At 46.1% G+C, this 19,673-nt stretch overlaps 1 protein-coding gene and 1 long non-coding RNA gene across 2 annotated transcripts in view; one reads left to right on the top strand and one right to left on the bottom strand.

Annotated features, from left to right (window-relative positions):
• The first annotated feature begins 1,090 nt into the window (after positions 1-1,090).
• LOC310900719 overlaps positions 1,091-19,673 on the top strand; it is a 34,591-nt gene continuing 16,008 nt past the window's right edge. The window contains exons 1-2 of the long non-coding RNA XR_014585351.1: positions 1,091-1,218; positions 2,611-2,791. This is a non-coding gene — a long non-coding RNA (uncharacterized lncRNA). The remainder of the gene's footprint in view (positions 1,219-2,610; positions 2,792-19,673) is intronic.
• On the bottom strand, positions 1,212-17,815 carry TH (tyrosine hydroxylase). The gene is made up of 13 exons (XM_083839088.1): positions 17,623-17,815; positions 13,857-14,060; positions 10,418-10,592; positions 10,184-10,272; positions 9,901-9,968; positions 8,069-8,119; positions 7,233-7,378; positions 6,680-6,815; positions 6,517-6,586; positions 5,819-5,875; positions 5,146-5,241; positions 4,846-4,979; positions 1,212-2,024 (listed from the first exon to the last, which is right to left on the bottom strand). The coding sequence occupies exons 1-13, from the start codon at positions 17,710-17,712 to the stop codon at positions 1,865-1,867; spliced, it is 1,476 nt and encodes a 491-aa protein (XP_083695214.1). The 5' UTR covers positions 17,713-17,815; the 3' UTR covers positions 1,212-1,864.

Genomic DNA, 19,673 nt, shown 5'->3' with positions numbered 1-19,673 from the left:
TATTAATTTACGGGACAATCCTCGGAGGAGGAACAACTTGAGGAGAAGCAGCTAGACCTAATGCCAAGCTGCCAATTTCTGTAATGCTCTTTTAAGCAAGTGTGTGAGTGCTGGAGGAATTTAGGAAGGGTTCATATAAGAGGGGAAACAGAAAGGAAGGTTTTAATCAGGTGGGAGACAAATTATATGCTGTCAGCAACTAAGTAGTTAAAATTTGGGAGAACTGAGGGTCAAACCTATGTAAATGAAGGCCTGAAATAGGATAAAGTGTAATGAATTGTAAGCTATTATGACAGCTACAGTAGAGATAAACACTGAAGGGTAACGTTACTTTTAAGTGTTGGAGGATACCTGTTCAATAGCCCAATCCTAACCACTAAACCATGAGATTCTTTACAGAAAAAATGATAAAAATCCATGTAAGGCGGACAAGGATTCTGAAAGTTCATACAGAAATGTAACAACTGACGATATGAACAACTACAAGTAATTCCCCCCTCCCCTGTCCCCCCAGCTGTTTAGCTGCCTCCGCGCATCCCAAACTCAGCTCTGATACTGCACAGATGTATAACCTTGGGCCACACTTCTGAGCAAACCACTTGATTATGAGACAGTCTGCGAGAAGATAAGAAGGGCAGAAGCAGGGGGAGGAAAACTGAGAGCTTTGGGTCAAATCAAGCCATTTATATCAGGAGTGAAAGCTAGACGAAACTGGGTTTGAGCATCCTGACCAAGTTACCTTCCTCAGAAATGACAAACAGTAGAGTTGGTTGTGCACCTGAGTGACATCAGGTGACAGAGATATTAGGATATCTAAGAAGAAGGTGATGCTATGTTTGTGTAATACTGGGAAAGCGAAAGCGTGTGAAATTATCCCAAGGGACACGAGTGCAAGAACTGATAAACTCAAGACACCAAGGTTGCTCAAGGCCACCAGCATGCCTGAACATCAACAGCTGTGACTGCTATCTGCTGTGAGCCACAGCAGCTGGGCTCCTGAGCAGCTGTCTGTGATCTGCGTGTCCCCCTTGCTGGTCCCTTCATCAGGGAAATTGCAGCCCAGGTGGGCCTGTCAAGGTGAGAAGTGGGAGGCATTAAGGAGTCAATTGAAGCTGCAGAGCCTGACCCTGTTGATGGGAAAGGGGGCTTACAGGGTCCCAGGTGTGGGAGCTTTTAAAAGAGGGCTTGGAGGTGGTGCTTGTGCTGGGGAGGATGCAGGTAGGTTAGGGCTGCTCTGTGCCGGGCAGGTAGCTCCTGACTTAAGTCACTGGGGAGGTTCAAGGAGGCTCCAATGCTCGCCGCAGCCTCTGTGCAAGCAGCTGAGGGGAGGCTGGAAGCCCAGACTTTAAATTTAATGGAATTGGTTGAGGCAGAAAAGCTTTTAGTGGCATAGTGTTTCCCAAATACAGAGGGCTGCAGGAGGTGGTGGAGACCAGTGGTCCCTTGTGGAGTTGCTTTGGAGCTATAGAGTGGGTTAGTTTATTCTCTCAAATGGCAAAAAAAATAAAAATTAAAATTAAAAAAAAAAACTCTTATTTCTTTAATAAAGCTAGCTTTCAATAAAGCAGCTTTCCTCCTTTTCCTTACACAAGTCTTGACTTCAACTTTGCAGCTTGGTCTGTGCCAAGCCTCTCCCAGCAGTCCCTAAAAAGGCTGCCCCAGAAGCCAGCAGGCTTTGGGTCCATCCCTCTGCCCTCCTTTGAGCTGGCCCTGCATACCAAGGAGACAAACTCTTGGGGTAGCATGGTGACAGGCAGCAGTGCAAATGTGTGGAGAAAACAGGTAGGAGTAATGGCCTGGGAGCTAGGTGAGGGCATTTTGGGGCTGTGAGGGAAGAGGGGCAGGGAGGAGCCCAGTTCTCATATTAACTGATGACATTGAGTGCATTAATCAGCGAGTGCAGCTCATCCCTTACGCTTTCCAGGGAGTGGCGGATGGTCTGGGGACTGTCCAGCAGCTCGATGCTGTGGGTGTAGGGCTCGTATTTCACCGAGAAAGGCCGTTTGATGTGTGCCGCATAGCTCCTGCAAGGAAAGAAAGGGTGCAGAGGGCTTGGCATAAGAAATGAGTCCTGGAGCCTGGCTCCTACCCTCCTCTTCCTCCTCCCTATCACTGTTCACCCAGACAACAACAGGTTAATGCCTCCCTTAGGCAGAATATCTAGGTTAACATGAATTGTTTGGTTTCTCATTTTTCCAGCCTCATAGGGCTGTAGGGTTAGCTGAAATCACTCCTGTTCAGCAAGGGGGGCACTGAGTTTGTGGATTTCCTGGGGTGAAAAGCAAGGGTCTGCACCACGCTGGAGGGTGCACTGCGCTTATTCCCCTGTGGCTATCTCCATGCACTTTCTACTTTGTCTTTTTCTTTTTCAAAAATGCCAAGGAGATTTAGAGGCTAATTGGAGAGAAAATGTGTGGTATTATAGTATTAGATTCCTAAATCCTTTCTGACATTCGCTTATTTGCTAATCTCTGCACGGGGAGGGGATGACTGGCTGCAGGCCATGCTAAGGGTGGGACTGACAGGAGCAGCTCAGACCTGAGCAAGGGGATGGGAATGGCATCACCTGAGCTGTGTAGCTGAGCAAAGTTGAACTGTTTTGCACCCAAGGTCAACTGAAGCCTGAATCTCAGTGACAAGCTTGACTTTGCCTGATGCACCTCAAGAGCAAGATCTTGATACCTTTTTAAAAGAAGCACATGGCCCAGTGATCGTGAAGCTGATGGTGAAAAGAAATCAAGGGGAACGCTTCTCATGCTCAGCTCGGAGGCTAGCATGTGTATTCTTGAAGGTAGGCTTGTGTTTTTTCTTTACCTCTTGACATTGAATTGGGCATTTAAATGTGGGTGCTTGTGGCTAAAATCTGGTGCTGAAAAGGTCTGGGAAGATGTGGGGAGGCATGCTGGGGTAGGCGTGCTCGCTGCTGAGGCTTCACTGTTTTCCTCCTGAATTGCTTAGCTTAGGGTACCCTCTTGTGGCTGCTATGTGTCTGCACGAAGAGGGAAACGCATTGCTTTCTCCCATGGTTGTGTGTGCTGTGGGGAAGACTAACCGTGAATTACTGGGATTTAGGGTGAAAACCCCACTGTCTCAGGAGAAGACTGGGGGCCATATAGCCAAAGTTTGCAGGCTGGTGCTTGAGGGGGGCTGCTGTGCTGCAGGAAAGGGAAATGAGTGCAAGTGGAGGGGTTTTCTGCAAACCCACTTAGTTTGCTTCCTGAAAGATGTGGCTTATCTCACCCAGCTTATTAATGCTGTCACCTGCAGTGTTGCCTCTTAGCACAACTGCTTGGACTTCTTACCCCCTTCTTCTGCTGACGGTTAGAAACTTGCCTTCTAACACAAATGTTTTCGCCTGACACCTTGGTGAAGTGCTCAGGTCTCTGTGGGTGCCTGGAAGGGTTCTGTGGGTGCATGCCCACCCTGGAGAACTCTGGGAAAAGAGCTTTTCTTGAGGGGTAGTGTTGTTAATCAATCCCATGGTGGTAGCTGCCAGTAATGCAAATAATATGAACATTTTAATATTTTCACCTCATAGGGTAACATCTGTGTGGTCTGTAAAGAGGATTGTTTAAAGTGCCTGTCACTGCCAAAACCTTATAACCTAATCTTGATGAAGTGGTGTATTTTTCCCTTTTAAATGGAAGGAAATGACTCATGAGCCAACAGTTGGGTGTTTTTTTAAAGCAGCCTAGTGTGTGTGAGAGGATGGGCTCCCCAGGTGCTTGCTTTGGAGCAGCTGGACTCTGGGTTACATGAGTGGTGCAAGTGAGTGTCATAAAAGCAGAAGTTGAAATAGAGCAGTCCCTGCTACATTATTTATGTGAAATATCCCATTTACAGGACCTGCAGAGTCATGCATGTCATGTGGTGCTTAGTCTCAACCTATGTCCTCCCAAAGCTAAGGCAAAATGGTATAGACAGAAGTTTCCTCTGAGAGCTCAATGTGGCAGGACTGAGCTTTCCTCCTGTAATGATGGCTGAGAAAATGTTATTCTGATCTGACATCTCTGTGTAGAGCTGCCCTTGCAGCCTCCATCCTGTTTGCAGTCACTTGTGACAGGGAAACCATATTACACTAGTGGGATACTGTGTGGGGTCTGCTAACACATTAACCAGATGAGGAGGCAAAAGCTTCCTTTCCACCTATGGATAAAAATATCCGTGCCATGTAACTTGAGCTGCTAATGATGTCTGGGATTTTTCCTGGTTAAATGACAGGTGTAAGTTGTCCTGTGGCTGCTCAGAAAGAAACACTTCTCTGCCTCCTAAACTCAGAGAACAACACTGTTTTGAGCAGTTCTTCACATCTATACTAAAATTTTTACATGACCCAACATGCGTGTTTCATAGGGACACATGCTGATGGGATGCTCCTGTGTGGCTGGCCGGTTCCTCACCTGGCCTTCCTGCAGCAAGGAAGCAGGGGAGGTCCTGGGGGTGCTTTGGGTCTCTGATTTCTGGACCTGCCACTGTTATGTTGCTTGGCCTTCCTGGGAACTGGAGATGGTCTTTAACTCCTTTCTATGAGAACTAGGGAGCTAGGTTTGTCCTTTCTTTCACTCCCTCAGTCCTATCTCCATGAGTACCTCCCCCTCTGACCCACTCCTCCATATCTGAGCCCTCAAGACCAACACTTGGGCAAATCATACCACAGCTGGGCCCTGTGGCAAATTACTACAGGTGAAAAATGAGTGAATGCCTATTTAGGCCTAACTTTTTGAAACACCTAACTTTCTAGAGTGCTTCTGAGACCTTGAACTCAAAGTAGCCGAGGTGCCAAGCCCTGTTTTGATATTCTAGGTTTGTATCCCTGTTTAGGTCTCCCTCAGTGCCCAGTCCTACCTCAGTTTGTTTTTGGCATCGCTGAAGCTCTCAGATACGAAATACACAGGCTGGTAGTTCTGGTCCTGGTAGGGTTGAACAGCAGCAGCATCGGGGTCGAAGTCCCGCACCTCTGGTTCGTCTGACAAGGAGTGCTATGGAGACAGGCAGGAAATGCCAGCATAAAAAGAGGGGAACTGGGGAGGACATGCATGCTAGAGGTGGAGAACAGGTCAGATAAAGTCATTGCAGCTGTGCAGAGGAGGAAGGTGTTTGCAGTATAGGGTCTGGAGCAGAGAGGTAACTTGTTAGGAGACTTACTATGAGCTCCCCGTAAGATGACAGGAGCCCGGCCCCATAGGCTTTGACTATCCCATTCTGTCTGCAGAGCCCAAACTCCACTGTAAACCAGTAAAGCTGTGAAAGAAAAAGAAAAACACATGGGCAACACAGTTCTTCCTCTTCATCTCCCTGTCCCTTCTGAGCCCTTGTGTTGCAGCAAGGGTTTGGGGATGTTTGAAGGAATTGGTGTCTGACGTGGCCACCAAATGCACAGAGGAAAATATCCTGCTGCCATACCCTGCACCAATCCCTGCCAGAGTGCTAAGTGAAACTGCTGCCATGTCAGGACAGACATGGTGTCCTCAGGCTGGTCCCTGCATGCCTGGGCATCGCATGGTGCCCTTGGAGCAGGATGGGTCACCTTGCTGAGGCAGAGGAAGTGGATTTAATTTAATCCCATCCCAAAGGGTACCAGCAGTGCTGTCATTAGAAATATGATGCTTGATGATACTCTGGTGCCTGTGAAAATTGGGTTAATGTGCAAATGAGCTCTGCTGTTTAACTGATCTCTGCTCTACGTGGTCATCGTGAAAGAGGGCTGGGGACCCTAAGCTAACAAATGTGGGCACACCAGGCTGTACCAGTCCCCCCAGTACCACAGACATGCTGGTGGAGAGGTCAGGGCCTCCATGATGCTGAGAGAAAAACTTACAGTTGACAGTTTCTCAATTTCTTCATCAGTTGCTCCCAGAGATGCAAGACCAATGTCCTGGAAAGACAAGGGAAGGGGTAGACCTCAGGATAGATTTGCAGCAATAGGCTGTTGCTGTTGGGAAATTCCTGTCTACTTCATAGCCTGCTCTGCAGTTGAGGTCAGGGAATTTGTTCGCATTTTCCAGTGTTCCTGCTGGAACCATTTGTTTGAAATGCTGGTTTTGCACATTATTTTGTGGCCTCTTCCTTAACTCCTGCCTAGTGCCTCCTGACCCAGGCATTGTCCAGCTGCCCCACTGCACTTCCAGGCAAGTACCTCCATCCACTGTTTTTGGGATCCCCTTCCTTTACCACCAGCAAAACACTCCTTGCCCTCTTTTCCTCAAACCCACCTTTTCCTTGATGGTTACCAAAAGGGTGTGAATGAGGCTCTTACAGGTTGCTCAGTTTTTATTGCCTTGAGACAGCAGATATCAGTTCCCTGAACTGCCATGCATCTCCTGTGGGCTTGTTGTGTTCAGGTTAAATGTGCCCAGCTGCTGGTGCAGTAAAAACCCAGGTGAAGTCTGGAGAGGAGCAGCTCTCCTCCAGGCAACATCTTTGGACCCCTTTGCCAGAAGCATGCCACCGAGGTCAGTCTGGTGTCCCACCTAGTGCCTGGTGTTCTCGGGGTGAAGAAGCAGATGGCCACCTTACCTGAGAGAACTGGGCAAACGTCTTGTCGGCCAGCATCGGGACGTGCCCCAGCAGCTCATGACAGCAGTCCCTGCCATTGCCCAGGGGAAGGAGGAAAGCATGGTCAGCAGCAGATAGCTTGCCCATTAGGGAAGAGTGAAATGTTCATTGCTGGAGTACTCACGGCTCGGGGGAGTGCATGGGTGAGGACGCGTGGCGGATGTACTGCGTACACTGGAACACACGGAAAGCCAGGCTGGCGAGGAAGTCCCGTGCGGACAGCAGGCCGGCCACGGGCCGGAGCTGGAAGCCGGTCCTCTCTGAAACAGTGCATGTGGCCCTTGTGGTGGGGGTACAGCTCACAGGCTGTGCTCATATCCTGTGTTTTCAGCACTGAAAGCAAAATCTTCAGTGCTGGAAACTAATGGGCTTCTTCAGTGCCCAGACTGATGTTTGTGCTCCTACTGAGCAGCAACTTCTGCTTGTTAGGGGTCATTGATGGGCTTGGCCTTCAGGTGTAGCCCACCAGGTTTAGCTGCGGCCCCCACATCCTGGGGTCTAACCCTGTCCTCTGGGCCATGCACAAACCTCCACCAGCTCTTCTCCCACGTCTCAGCTCGTGCTCTCCTCCTTGTTTAATTTCCCCATCCTTGCTGTCACCACCAATCTGCAGCCCTGGCAGACCTAGAGCTCGGTCCCCTGGGCTTTCCTCTGCTCCATGCCAGGCTTGTACCCACCTTTCAGGAAGCGGGAGACCTCCTCCAGCTGGGGGATGTTGTTCTCATTGTAGCCACAGAATTTCTCCAGTAGATTAAAAGCTTCGAGGTACTCCTTGCAGGCATGGGTTGGATATAGGCTCTTCAGAGTGCTGTACACCTCCTTCCTTCAGGATGAGAGATGACACATTCAGTGGCTTGGCCACTCATGCCCTCTGCTTATATGCTGCCAAGTGCTCATGCCTCTAGATTTCTTGCTTTTACTTTCTGCACTGCTATGTCTGTCTCTTTGTATGTCTGTAGGTTTGCACGAATGTGTACACATATTCAAATGAGTCTGCAGTGTCGGTAGTCATGTCTGCACAGACCTACCTGCACTGACCTGAAGGTCAGAAGACCATATACAAGCTAGTAACTGGATATATATTAATATATTCCCTCTAAATTAGTTTCTGAAACTGCACTATGAAGACAGTCAATATAAGGGGGAGGTCACCTTGTTTAGGAGTCAGAGTACCCAGCAGGACTCCAAATTGATCTAACCGGCTCTTTGGTTAAGCTCCTCTGGAGGAAACTCCTGCAGTTTGCGGAGTGAATGTGGTTTTGGTACAGCCCCAGGAGAGAAGGAGACAGAGCATCACTGTTTTAGAGACAGCTTGCTCTCCTGCATGCAGTCCCTACCATCTAAAAAAATAAAAAACTTGCAACATGTTAGTGGCTTTTACAACAAATCATTAAGTAGGATATTTATGCTCCTGGTACTTTTTTTCAAAATATCACACCAGAACAATTTAGGTTTCAATTCCTAGCCTTTGGTGTTGAAGCCATTAAAGGCTGTGGGTTAAACCAGTGCTCACCAGGTAGCGATCTCCTCTGCTGTGTACTCCACGTGAGGGATTGGGTCCCCGCTGCAAGGCAAGCACACCATTACTGACAGCAGCAGGGCATGAGGCAGGCTGCTCTCCCCATTGAGAAGGAAGCCCCTTGGAGAAGCTCTGTATGATGTTGATTAATCTTCTTTAAACCAAACCAAGTGACAGGGAGGACAAGCCTCTGGTAATGGGTCATTTGCAACAAACGGGTGCAACAAATACAGACAGAGAAAAGCATTAGTTCAACCAGAGGTTATAAATAAACAAGGGATGAGCAAAAGCTTAGCTGGACTAGGATTTTCCAGCCCAAATGTTTTTTTACTAGAAAAATGGGAAACCTTTTGTGAGAAATTAATTTTGTGTGCCTGAGCTACAGGGAGCTGATGGCTGGGGAAATGAATCAGTGGGTGGGAAATAAAAGCAGATAATAAGGAAAACTAAATGTATTTGAACTGCAGAAAAATGTATTGTCAGTGAGATTAAAGGCAGCAAGAAAAATGAATCTTAGCAATATTATAAATGGGAACTGAAGACTGACACTTGCCTTTTCTACTTCATAATTAACAATTGTATTTCCTAAATCCTTCCATTCTGTATTTAAACATATGAGATATTCACATATGACAGAGATAAAGTATAGTTTCTGTTCCATTCACAGCCTGAAGGGATGTTACACAGCAGACTGTGAATGCTAACCTGCAGACTAGATTCAAGAGAAGGCATACTAAATGTTTGCATTATCTTAGGAGAGCATTTTTCTTGGGTGCCTCAGGGCATCGTTGCTGGCACAGTGACTTTCCATGCATTTAGTATTAGTACAGGACAAAAATATCAATGGGTGTACTCTGGACTTCAAATTTGCAATAAACATGAAACCAAACAGAGCAGTAAGTTGTGCTGGGATACATCAGTTGCATAGGTAGCTGAAAGAAGGGGACCCAGATAATTTCCACAGCCTGCTTTCAGCATGGCTCTCTACAGGAATCTACATTTAAAGTCCTGCTTAGAGAGTGGGACATTACAGTGGAAGTCAGCACTACTGAGTAGGATCTAGGGAATACTTTACAAACCCAACTGAATATTAGAGCTGACTGATGTTGTAGCAAAAATATTGAGAGCTATCACTGCATACATCAGAACAAAAGTATTAAGTAGGAGTACAAGAGATGGTCTTAATTCTATAGAAGACAATGATGAGGTCATTACTGGAATCTACTTAATTTATCAGAGGCAGTTAAGAGGCAAACCTCTTAAGATTCTATAAATGCCAGCACAGCAAAAAAAAAAAAAAAAAGTCTGATAGCAGAATTCCATCTGGCAGTTGAAAGACTACTAGGTAGTATGTAGAAAGAAGTATGATCCACTGGGTGAAAGCTAAAGCTACCAAAGATCATTTTGCACTTAAAATATTAAATGTTAAATAATTAAAAAAAAAAATTCTTCCATAGCCAGGATAATAAGCCATGGGAACAAATTTTCTAGGCATGTGGTATATTTTTCGGTATGTGAAACTTTGAAGTTGAGACTAGATATTCTGAAAGAGATGCTACGTTTCAAAACGAAGTTAGAGATCTGATGGAATTATGAGCAGCTTTTGTTATGCAGGAGGTGTATTCTGGCTTTATTCATGTATGAATTAAGGACTGCAGACATTTTTAAATTAGGAAGAAACTGAAATGCATGGAGAAAAACACATGAGGAGCTGGCAAGGCTGAATGGAGGACAAAACAAGAAGTCTCATGCAAGTAGCATAAAGAGTTCCCAATAGGCTGCATTGTCATGGTGTTATTTCTATATGGATGCAAGGAAAGACTTACTGCTTATAGTGAAAAGCGATTTCTGCTATTGATTTCCTCCTCTGGCGGTATACTTGGTCAGAGTAGCCCTGGGATGACAAATAGGAACAGAGACATGATTTTTAATCAGTTACTAAATTTTTAACCCAATAACATTTATCACTGGCTGGAGCAAATTCTCTTGTGGTGGTGGTTGCACTACAGTTCCGCAACCAGCTGCATCAATGGTTGTTCTTCAGCCCCTTCCTTCTGAGGGATGGCTCAGAATTCAAATGCAAAGATGTGCCTGTGCAGACTAACTCACCGGGTGATCCAGGTCCAAGTCAGGGTCAAATTTAGTGACCAGATGGTGACACTTGTCCAATTCATAGATCTTTCTGGGAAACCAGTGAACTGTGGGGAAAGAGAAGGAGGAAAAACTGACTGGAAATGGAAGATGGATATGGGACTCAATGGAGAAGTGTGCAAGGAGGTGACCCTGAGGCAGCTGCCTTTTATATATCAAATATTAATATCAAATATTTTGTAAGTTTCTTACATTTGTCTTCCTTAGTGGTCCTCACATCATCTGCTACCCTCTTGATGGAGCTAATGAAAGTATTGAGGTCAGAGCTGTGGACTTCACAGCGCACAAAATACTCCAATTCAGCGGTCCCTTCACGGGGCTTTCGGCTCAGTCTTGTCTCCAGGTGGTGAATTTTAGCTTCAAATGTCTTGTAGAACAGGGAGAAAGAGAACAAAAACATTAAACAAGTCTGTAACACATGAAACACCTACTGGTACTCTCCAAAGATGTGTGTGTGTGGGGAGGTCCCCATTGTCCTTTTTATTTTTTTAACTGAGGTAAACACTTACCTATTAATTCCATGGGTTTTGTTTCTGGACAGACAATCAGTTGGGCTGGTCAGTGATTTACCAGCAGAAAACTTTCACAGTGGCAGAGGAAATTGGATCAAGAGGGCAAATCGACAGAGCCAAAAGCCAACTCCTATGATCCCCTTTTCCTTCAGTCTCCTAAATTTGGGGGCGCTGATGTAGGAGGGGCAGGCTCAGGCAGGCTTGGGGTGCTGGCCGTGGTGCTGAACCGCAGCTGCCTGGGCCGGCCCATGATGGAGATGGAGGTCCCCGTGCCTACATCACAAATGTTTGACTATCTCACTGCTGCTTAATGCCCCACATCAGAAGAGTCTGGCTTCACTCTTGCCAATAGTTGTTGATATGAAGACGCCTGTGAAACTCATATCTCAATGCTGAAATGATCAAAAGGGTAAGAGAAACTGATTTGTTCTGTTCGTTTATTTTGTAAGGGTTCTTGAGGAGCAGAGGAAGAGTTTGAAGAACATTTGTTCTGCCTACATCCAGCTATATGCTGAGCTCTGTCCAGACTCTAGTACTGTTAATGTGGGGCTCTATCAGAACTGAATTCACTCAAAGAATGAGACAAAACAGTCTATAGTTTTCTGAAGGGCCCTAGTAGGTTTTTCTGGATATTATCTTCAGCTCTGTGAAAACTGTTAGTATAAGCCCAAGTCCCTGCAATGACCCAACCTTTCCAATGTCTCTGGGAGACCTGTGGTAGAAGAAAGGACACAATTTCTTTTGTTAATTAGAGGTAGAAAGATGAGAGGGAACAGATGCAATGCCACAGGTAAATTAAATTTAGGATTGTGTTTTTGAATGTATCTACCAACTACACTATTACATTGTCCCCTCAACAATCAATACCTTTGCATTAATCTGACAGCTGTGATTGCATTACCTATGCTTTGGCTGCATGTAACACATACAGCAGAGTGAAACCAGCTTCCCTGCAGCCTGGTTCATGATGAGGCAAATGTCATTATGCCCATCTGCTTTCATATCTTGTACCTGCATTGCCAGAGGGATCTAGGAAATGAATCTTTCTCTGTTGTGGCTTGACATGCTTGACTTTTTATTATCTTTAAAGCTCTCTCTGTGACAAGCTCAAAGAGCTTTTTTACCAGGAGAGATCTTTATGTAGCAAGTAATTTGCATGAGAAAGAAACAATATTTGGACATAAACTGCCCCTACTTCTTGCTTTACATTTAAAAATTGTTTAAATTATAGATGCACTGTAACAAAATCTACCAACTACAAGAACCTATACTTCCATGTTTCATACCCTCTAAGCGGTGTGTTACATTTGAGATGTTACACTGATGAATCTTTCATGCCTTCTCTGGCAGCTCTGAACTTCTCTTAGGAAGGAGACCCAGCCATGGCAATGCCAAGACTGTTTTCTCATAGGCGTATGTTACAGATTCTTTTGGTCTTAAGACAAGAATCATATGTTGCACAAAAAACTTTTCTCGAAACAGTCTTTGTAGAGAAGATGCAAGATGCTTTGTAATGGTTGAAGATCTGAAGCACTTTTCACAAAAATGTCAGAGGTAGCGCTGCATGCTCTATAGCCAGAATGTCCTCTGATTAAGGGGAAATGCGTATCCCCCAAATATAATTGTTGTGTAGTGGTTGGCTATATGGTGTTGCTTATGGTCTGGTTTTATCCCAGAAATGGTTGCATTTTGTGATGGAGAAAGTGTTTTATAGTAATGTATATCAATATATGAGCTAGCAGCGTGCCTTTGTGATGACCAAGGCCAGCCACATACTGAAGTGTAGTAACAAGACTGTAGAAAACAGGTCAAGGGAAGTGATTCCTCCTCTCTATCTGGGATGAGGGACACTACATCTGGAGTGCTGTGTCTCATAGAAGAAAGGCATTGATGTGCTGTAACAGGTATAGTGGAGGGATGCCAAGGTGTACAGGTGTCTGGAGCACAGTGTTATATGAAGAAAGAGGAAGGGAATTGGATTTGCTCAGGCTTAAAAAGTGAAGGTTCAGGGGAGAGATTGCTGTGTACTAGTACCTGGTGGGAGGGTGTAAAGAAGACAGAGCCAGGGTCATTTTAAAAGTGCATGACAGGAGGACAAGAGGCAATGCACACAAACTGAAAGCAAATTCATTGGGGGGAAAAAAAAAGACAAAAAACCAACAGCACACGGGGGTTTGCAAGGATGCTATGGAATCTCTGCTTTGGTGATACTCAAAATGCAACAAACATGGCCCTGAGAAATCTGCTGCAACCAGACCTGCTCTGAGCAGAAGTTTGGACCAGAGACCCCTGGATGTCCCTTACAACCCACGTGACTGATTAATAGGAACAAATTGTCCTCTCCTCTCTGCTGAAGTTAATGAGATTAAACTACCATAGATAAAACATAGCTCAGACCCTAAGTTTGCAAAACACTTTTGATCCTTTCTGGATGATAATGCACTATATAAATGTAAATTGTCATGTTTTGGTTCCTGTTCAAATAGCCAGGGCTTATCTCAGTCTTTTCATTCGTGGTACTGAGATCCTAGATAACAGAAGATTATATTGCTGGCTAGGGGGAAAATAAAGCTCAACAAGTTAAGAGTTTCCCTTGATGTTAAAGCCATTTACAGGCTGCACCTCTGTGGGGGAACCAACCTTTACCACACAAATCAGAGACTAACAAAGCCTTGACCCAGGTGCTGAGCAGTACTGCAGAAGGGGGACCTACTCTGTAACCATGCAGGGCACACAGCATGTTTTGAATGTGGAATCAGAGCCCTGTGCATGAAGCTGAAGTGCTGAGCAGTAGAGGGGGCTGTCAGTATGCTACAAGCAATGTGGGTGTGGATTGTGGGTGTCAAGTTGTGTGGCTGACTCCAGTAATTAAGCAAAATCCAGCCCAGAGTGTTATAAAAGCACTAAAGTGCAGAGGTAGGGCTCATTCCTAGTGCGAGCATGCTAGGGCATGAGTGAAGCATGACTGTGGGGAGATGATGCAGACAATTAACTTGTAACTTGCAGTTGTCAGACCCAGTCTGAATTGTCTTTGGTAGACTCAAGTGTTATTTCCCACAGAACCGCCATGAAAAGTATAGTGTGTTCCTCAAGGCCAGTGAAACCAGTTAGGGACTCACCTCAAACACCTTGAGTGCTCGGGACAGTGGTGATGTTTTGGCTCCCTTGAGCATGAAGAAGAGGTTCAGCATGGCTCTCCCATCCTTCTCCTCAAAGACAATGGTCTCTGTGGACTCTGCGGCATCAGTGGCTGCGGCTGCAGCCTCTCTTTCCTTCCTGGCATCCTCGATGAGGCTTTGACGTCTACCGATGAACCGTGGAGACTGGAGGCAGAACAGAAAAAAATAACACTTCTAATAGAGCTAGAGGGGATCAGAGGTGACCCCAGTAGCTGGGTGAGATGTGAGCAAGGTGTCTGTACAGGGGAAGATGGGGAAGGTTGTGCTGACTTGCCCAACTTTGCAGAGGAAGGTTTGAGGAGGAGGACCGAGGCATTAGGAGTGAACTCAGGAATGTGGAGCTTTGGGGAAAATCTGTGCAAAATATGCTTGTGGTATGACTAAAGTGGGCTTCTCCCCTCAACTTCCATAGCAAAAGCTTTCAATATTTTTCAAAAACTAAAAATCAGAAACAATCTTGCATGCTTTTCAAGTGTCTGATGAAGTGAAGGGGAGAGGTGTTAGATAAACATGAAGCCATTTGAGAAAAAGACACTGAGGGACAGCTGAAGCCCACAGCTGTGCCCTTGCTGCTTGCACACCCCCAGCTGCACTGAAACACACATCCCACAGCCATTTTCTGATGAAAATATCTGGAAAATAGCTTCTGCTAAACAAGGAATGCCTTACCTATCTTGTGAAATTTTTGAGGTCTTCCTTTGAAAAGCATAGCCTGCTCAGCTACTAAGTCTGTTTTCTCTCTAATTTTCAAAGCCCAACACGATGTTTCCTCTGAAAACCTTCTTGGATGCTTTAAGCTGACATAAACCTGGCTTCAGGGCTACCCTGACATTTGAAATACAGCCTGGAAAACACAGCACCTCTAGCCATCAGCCCACGAGCTTCTCCACAGCCCCTTTTTTTTTTTTTTAATAAAGACACCCCTCTGGAATAATATTTGCTGATCCTCAACCACTTTATTCCTTGCAGCACTGAGAAATATTGTCTAACAAATAAGTACATATTGCCACTTGTCTAAATTGGCAGTATTCGTGCCCAAAGAGAGAAGAGATCTAATAAATATCCTGGGCTGTAACTTTAACTTTTAAGAGCTTGCGAATATGTGTTCAGCTTTAAGCGTGTGTTTTACATTGATACCACGCTTAAAGCTAAGCTGCTGTTTGCTTTCAGGTGCCTGCAATAAGCAGGGCAAACAGTCTTGTGCTAGCCCCAGGATCTGCGCTCTGCAGCTATCCAGAATGCTTTAGCTACGGAAGTTTTATTGCATTGTGCCCCAAGGTGCAATATGATTTTTCCTCTGGGATGGAGAGGGGCAGAGGAGGGGAGCCAGACCCGCCCCCCCCCCCCCCCCCCCCCGGCCGTTTAGGCTGTAAATCAGCCTAAAAAAAGGCACTGAAAGGTTTGGTGGTGTGAGAACCTGTGTCACTGGCAGGCAGGAGCAGGGGGTCCAGTCTCTGTTGAGGGGTCCTGGGAGCTGCTTAGCTCTACACCAGCATGGTTTGGGTGGGGAAGTTTAAAAAAGAATAGAAAAATATGACCAAGGCTGGATTTTGTTAGGGAGAAGAGCAGCAGGGTGGTGAGGGGTCTGTCTGCCTGCTGCCTGGTTGTGTGCTTTCCCTCTCAACATTGTCTCCACTGCCTCTCACGTTTGTGCTCATCAGGGAAATATCTCCTTTTGGGAGGGGATTTAGGCATTTTTGCATATAAAGTACCCAAACTGATCTGTCGTGGTAAATGCCTTCCATTCTTTGGAAGGTGTTATTATGTAGTATTTCCAAGTTTCCCCACGGAGTAGCTCCCTGCATACCTATCCAGCTACAATAATAAGTTTAATTTTTTTTTGTAAAACATTTACCTGTCTGGGGCTAGAGTCTGATGTCATTCACTTCGTACAAAGGAGTACTTAGTTTTTACTTTGAAATTGCTGCTGGTCTGAGTGTCCAGCCTGAGAATAACCATTAAAAATACAATGCTCTGAATTAAAGCATTTGGGCTCATTGTTTGCAACAGTCCTGGGCAATCCTTCCTGCACTTTGGCATATAGCTGCCATCTGCTTGAACACTGCAACCAAAGCCCTGCTGCAGCTACAAGGTGTCTTGTAAAAACGTATTAGCAGTAGAAAATCTAAATATACAACAGAAAGACTTTCAACAGGGTGAGTTTTATCTCTGGCTGGCACAGCTGATGTGTGAAACACCTTCTGGTGTGGAAGAGTTCTGGGATTGCAAAGCTCAGAGGGGAGACAGATCTGCTGGAGCTGACGTGGTGGTGGGCAGGGGCTGGGTGGCCAATGGCCTGAGGACTCCATGAAGGCTGGGGACGTGCTGTCACATATAAGTGCAGAGCCATGCCCCTCACTTGATACAAACCAGCAGAATAAACCATAGGATCATGGCAATCTCCTAAGCTAGGCAAGAGGGCTTTCGATTTTTTTTTTAATTTGGTTTTTGGCTTTTTTTTTAATTTGGTTTTGCTGCTCTGAGAATCTCTATTCAAAGAAGGGGTGCTGAGGTCTTATGTCTGCTCTGGGCTGGAGGAGGCACTCATCCAGGTGGCTGCGCTCCTGCCTGTGCACCCAGTGAACCTAGATTCCTGCAGCCCCTTGCTCAGTGCCCTGCTTCCCACCAAACACGTTGCAGCAGCCCAGCCTGCCCGATAACCAGGCAGCAGCCAGTGTCTCGAGTACTGATTTGACAAAGCAGCCTGGAATATCCCCATTTTCAAAGAACCATACGAGCATTTGTTATTTTGCCAGGGTGAAAATGGCTGTACGAGACAGAAGCCTTCCCCAGTTTTCATCTATTAGAGAAATAGAGCTTACCTCTTTGTTTGCTAAATGTTTTCCTTCCTTTCTGACATGCCACATGCTCCAAAACATGTTTTGCTACCTCCACCGTGTTTCCTCCCACCATGCATCCCAGGGGTGTCCCCTCCCTGTGCCATTAAGGGCCACCCACAGCCTGGCCATGTCCCTGACCTGCAGGGCTGTCCCATGCCACCAGTCTCCATCCTTTCCCTGGGGTCCCAGCCATTTGGGTTAGGTGGGGATTGTCCCTACAGACTGTCCAAGGGGTTCACCAGAATTTGGTTTTTAAAGGCACATGGCAGCCCAGCGGGATGTTTTCCTCTCCTTTCCCTTACACCTGTAGCTTTGGTGTGTGCAGAAGTATTCCCCGAGGTAAAACCAGGGCCCTAAATCAATCCAGGGAGGAGCATGAATAGAAACAGGGGAAGGATATATTGGGACAGAGCAGCTGCAAACAAACGGAGCAAATTGCCTGTGCCTTGCATGTAGCCCAAAATAAAAGGCACTCTTTTTCATTAAGCTATAACAGGTGAAATCTGTGCAATTTATTGCCTTGCAATCAGCAAGAGCATTAAAGTTTTCAAATTGCATTACACATTGGTGATACCTTGTTACTCCTGCCTTAGGTCTAGAGGTTTTTTAAGTTGCTTTTGGTTGCAAGGGGGTAGAAGTATGTTCGTTTGAGCTTTCATCCCCCTAAATCTTTGCATTTCACACGTACCAATATGTAGAGAGGAGCATGTGGGTAATTTTCTTCTGCCAGCCTGGAGCCAGGGCTGGGGTAAGCCCCCCACTGACAGCATTGGCCTCTCTATCCCTGCCTGCCACTGCCTACAGTTAGAGGAGAGGCTGCACTGTTCGGGGGTGGGGGGGGAAGAAGTGGGGTAGGGTTGTCTTACCATGATGGCCTCGGCTTGCTTGGAGTCCAGCTCTGACACCGCCCTGCGGAAGCCTTTGGCTGCAGAGGTGGAGATGTTGGGGGTTGGCATCTTCGCTCTGCCACGAGCTCTGCTCTCTGCTTTTCAGCTCCTTGCCAGCTTTTTATAGGGCAAGGCTGACGTCAAAGACTTTCAAATCTTCCCCCCACCCCGTCACCCCCCCCATCACCACCTCCCTCCTTTCTCCCCCTCGGGCTGAGAGGAGGAGGGGACGTAAAGGAGAGAAACGTTTGTGTCCCATTAAATCTAATTGCCACAAAGATTGCAGACACCCTGCATTCGCAGACCTGCTGCTCCCCCCACTTGTTCCGCTGTGCCCAAAAGATTTCTGCTCCATTTTCCGTCCCCCCACTTCCCTTTCTTCTGGTGGAGTTCGTTCTCGTGCCACATTTCACTGCTGCACATTTACTTCCCCAGCTTGGGCGTTGTGTGAAAGGATTTTGATCTGTGAAAGGACAAAATAAAAGGAACAAAGAGATGCAGCCTTTTATTTTCTCCTTGTTTGCTTGTGAGAAAAGCTTCAGAGAGAAAAAAAAAAAAACACCTGTCAATCCTGCCTTCCCGATGGCTTTGCTCCTTTTGCTGTAATTTTCCAGAGGCCAAATACCCAAATGGGTGAGGACCTCTGGGACTATGGCAGTGGGTGGCACCTCAGGACCTAACCTGAGGATCTTGTTCTGCTGAGTGCAGGAGGGGTCCTTTCCCCCCGTGGGATCCACAGCAGCTCTCTGGCACCAAAGAAATGTTGTCCTGCTCTGTGTGAGCCACCACAGCATTGGGGACAGGCTGTCCAAAGCCCCTGCGGCAGGGAAACCAGTCGGGTTTCCCTGGATGCTTGGTGGCGAGCATGCCTTGGAAGTTGTCTGCTGAGGGCACCTGGTGCCTTCATTGGCGTGGAAGCTGGGTTTGTGCCACCTCCTGTGAACACCAGGGCGCAGATCAGCCCCACCAAGGCAACTGGGGAAGCCCCCAGAGCCTGGAGGTTGGTAGATGCTGGAGCCTGAGTGAGCAATTGGCAGCAGCTAAAATTTTGACCCAGTTCTGAGCCAAAATTAATTCTGACTTGGGTCAAGCAGCTTGTCTTGTTACGGGTGCTGAGGACACTGCTGTTGGTTACAGTGGGAACCAGAAGAAGGAGCTGAGCATCCTTCGAGCTCCTCTCCCACAGCAGGGACACCCTGCTGTTAGTGCTTCCTTGTATACCTTGGTAGGTCTCATGAAAATACAAGACTTTAAAGCAAACCCAAACCATATCAGTAAGCTATGAAGGCTGGCAGTAAAAAGAAGCAACTACAGAGGAGGCTGCAAAAGTAAAACTGATATATCCTTCATGTTATACATGAACAAAGAGCACCCACTGGGGATTCTGGAGCTCCATTAGTTTGTACATGCTCTACTCCCCCGCAAGGAAGCATATAAAGGAAGTGAGGAGGATGCCTTTTCCAGCCACTGCCTGTTTGCTTTGCTGGAGAAGTTGTCTTATGCAGATTTACAGCCACACCAAGCAATTTCATGCCATCGGGGTGTTAAATGGCTTGGGATGAAGTTGCAAAGATACTAAGGAAAGCCATAGTTAGGCTAAGTACTGAAGAAATGTATGATTAAAACTATTCAGACTTTTCCACCTTTATAGTATGAAAGTTTTACAGTGAAAAGCCTTTCCAAGATTGGGCCAACCTGTTTAGGAAAGAAAAGGGGACTTGGGTAGGAGGAGAGAGTTACAGTATTTGTATTTGAATATTTTTGTCTGGATAAACTCTTCTAACTTGCGCAATGCTTTAAAACAACACATTGAATTCAGAATTTCGGTATTTTTGGTTTGTGGTTTTCAGTTCAAATTCAGGAAAACACAGGTTTCAAAATATTTCCTTCATACTGTTTTCTTACCTTAAAATCAGAAAGAACAACCATTTTGATAGACCTTTTATTGTTGGTAACTGACTTAGCTTAAAGGTCTTTTTAGAATAGCATTTGCCAAGGATGATAAACCTAAAATCGGCCATCAAAGCAAG

The sequence above is a fragment of the Anser anser genome (genome assembly GCF_964211835.1).
Source record: "Anser anser genome assembly, chromosome: 5".
In the NCBI taxonomy this organism is placed as follows: Eukaryota; Metazoa; Chordata; class Aves; order Anseriformes; family Anatidae; genus Anser; species Anser anser.
Note: the sequence above shows the minus strand (reverse complement) of the source record. Positions and strands in the feature narration are given on the sequence as shown.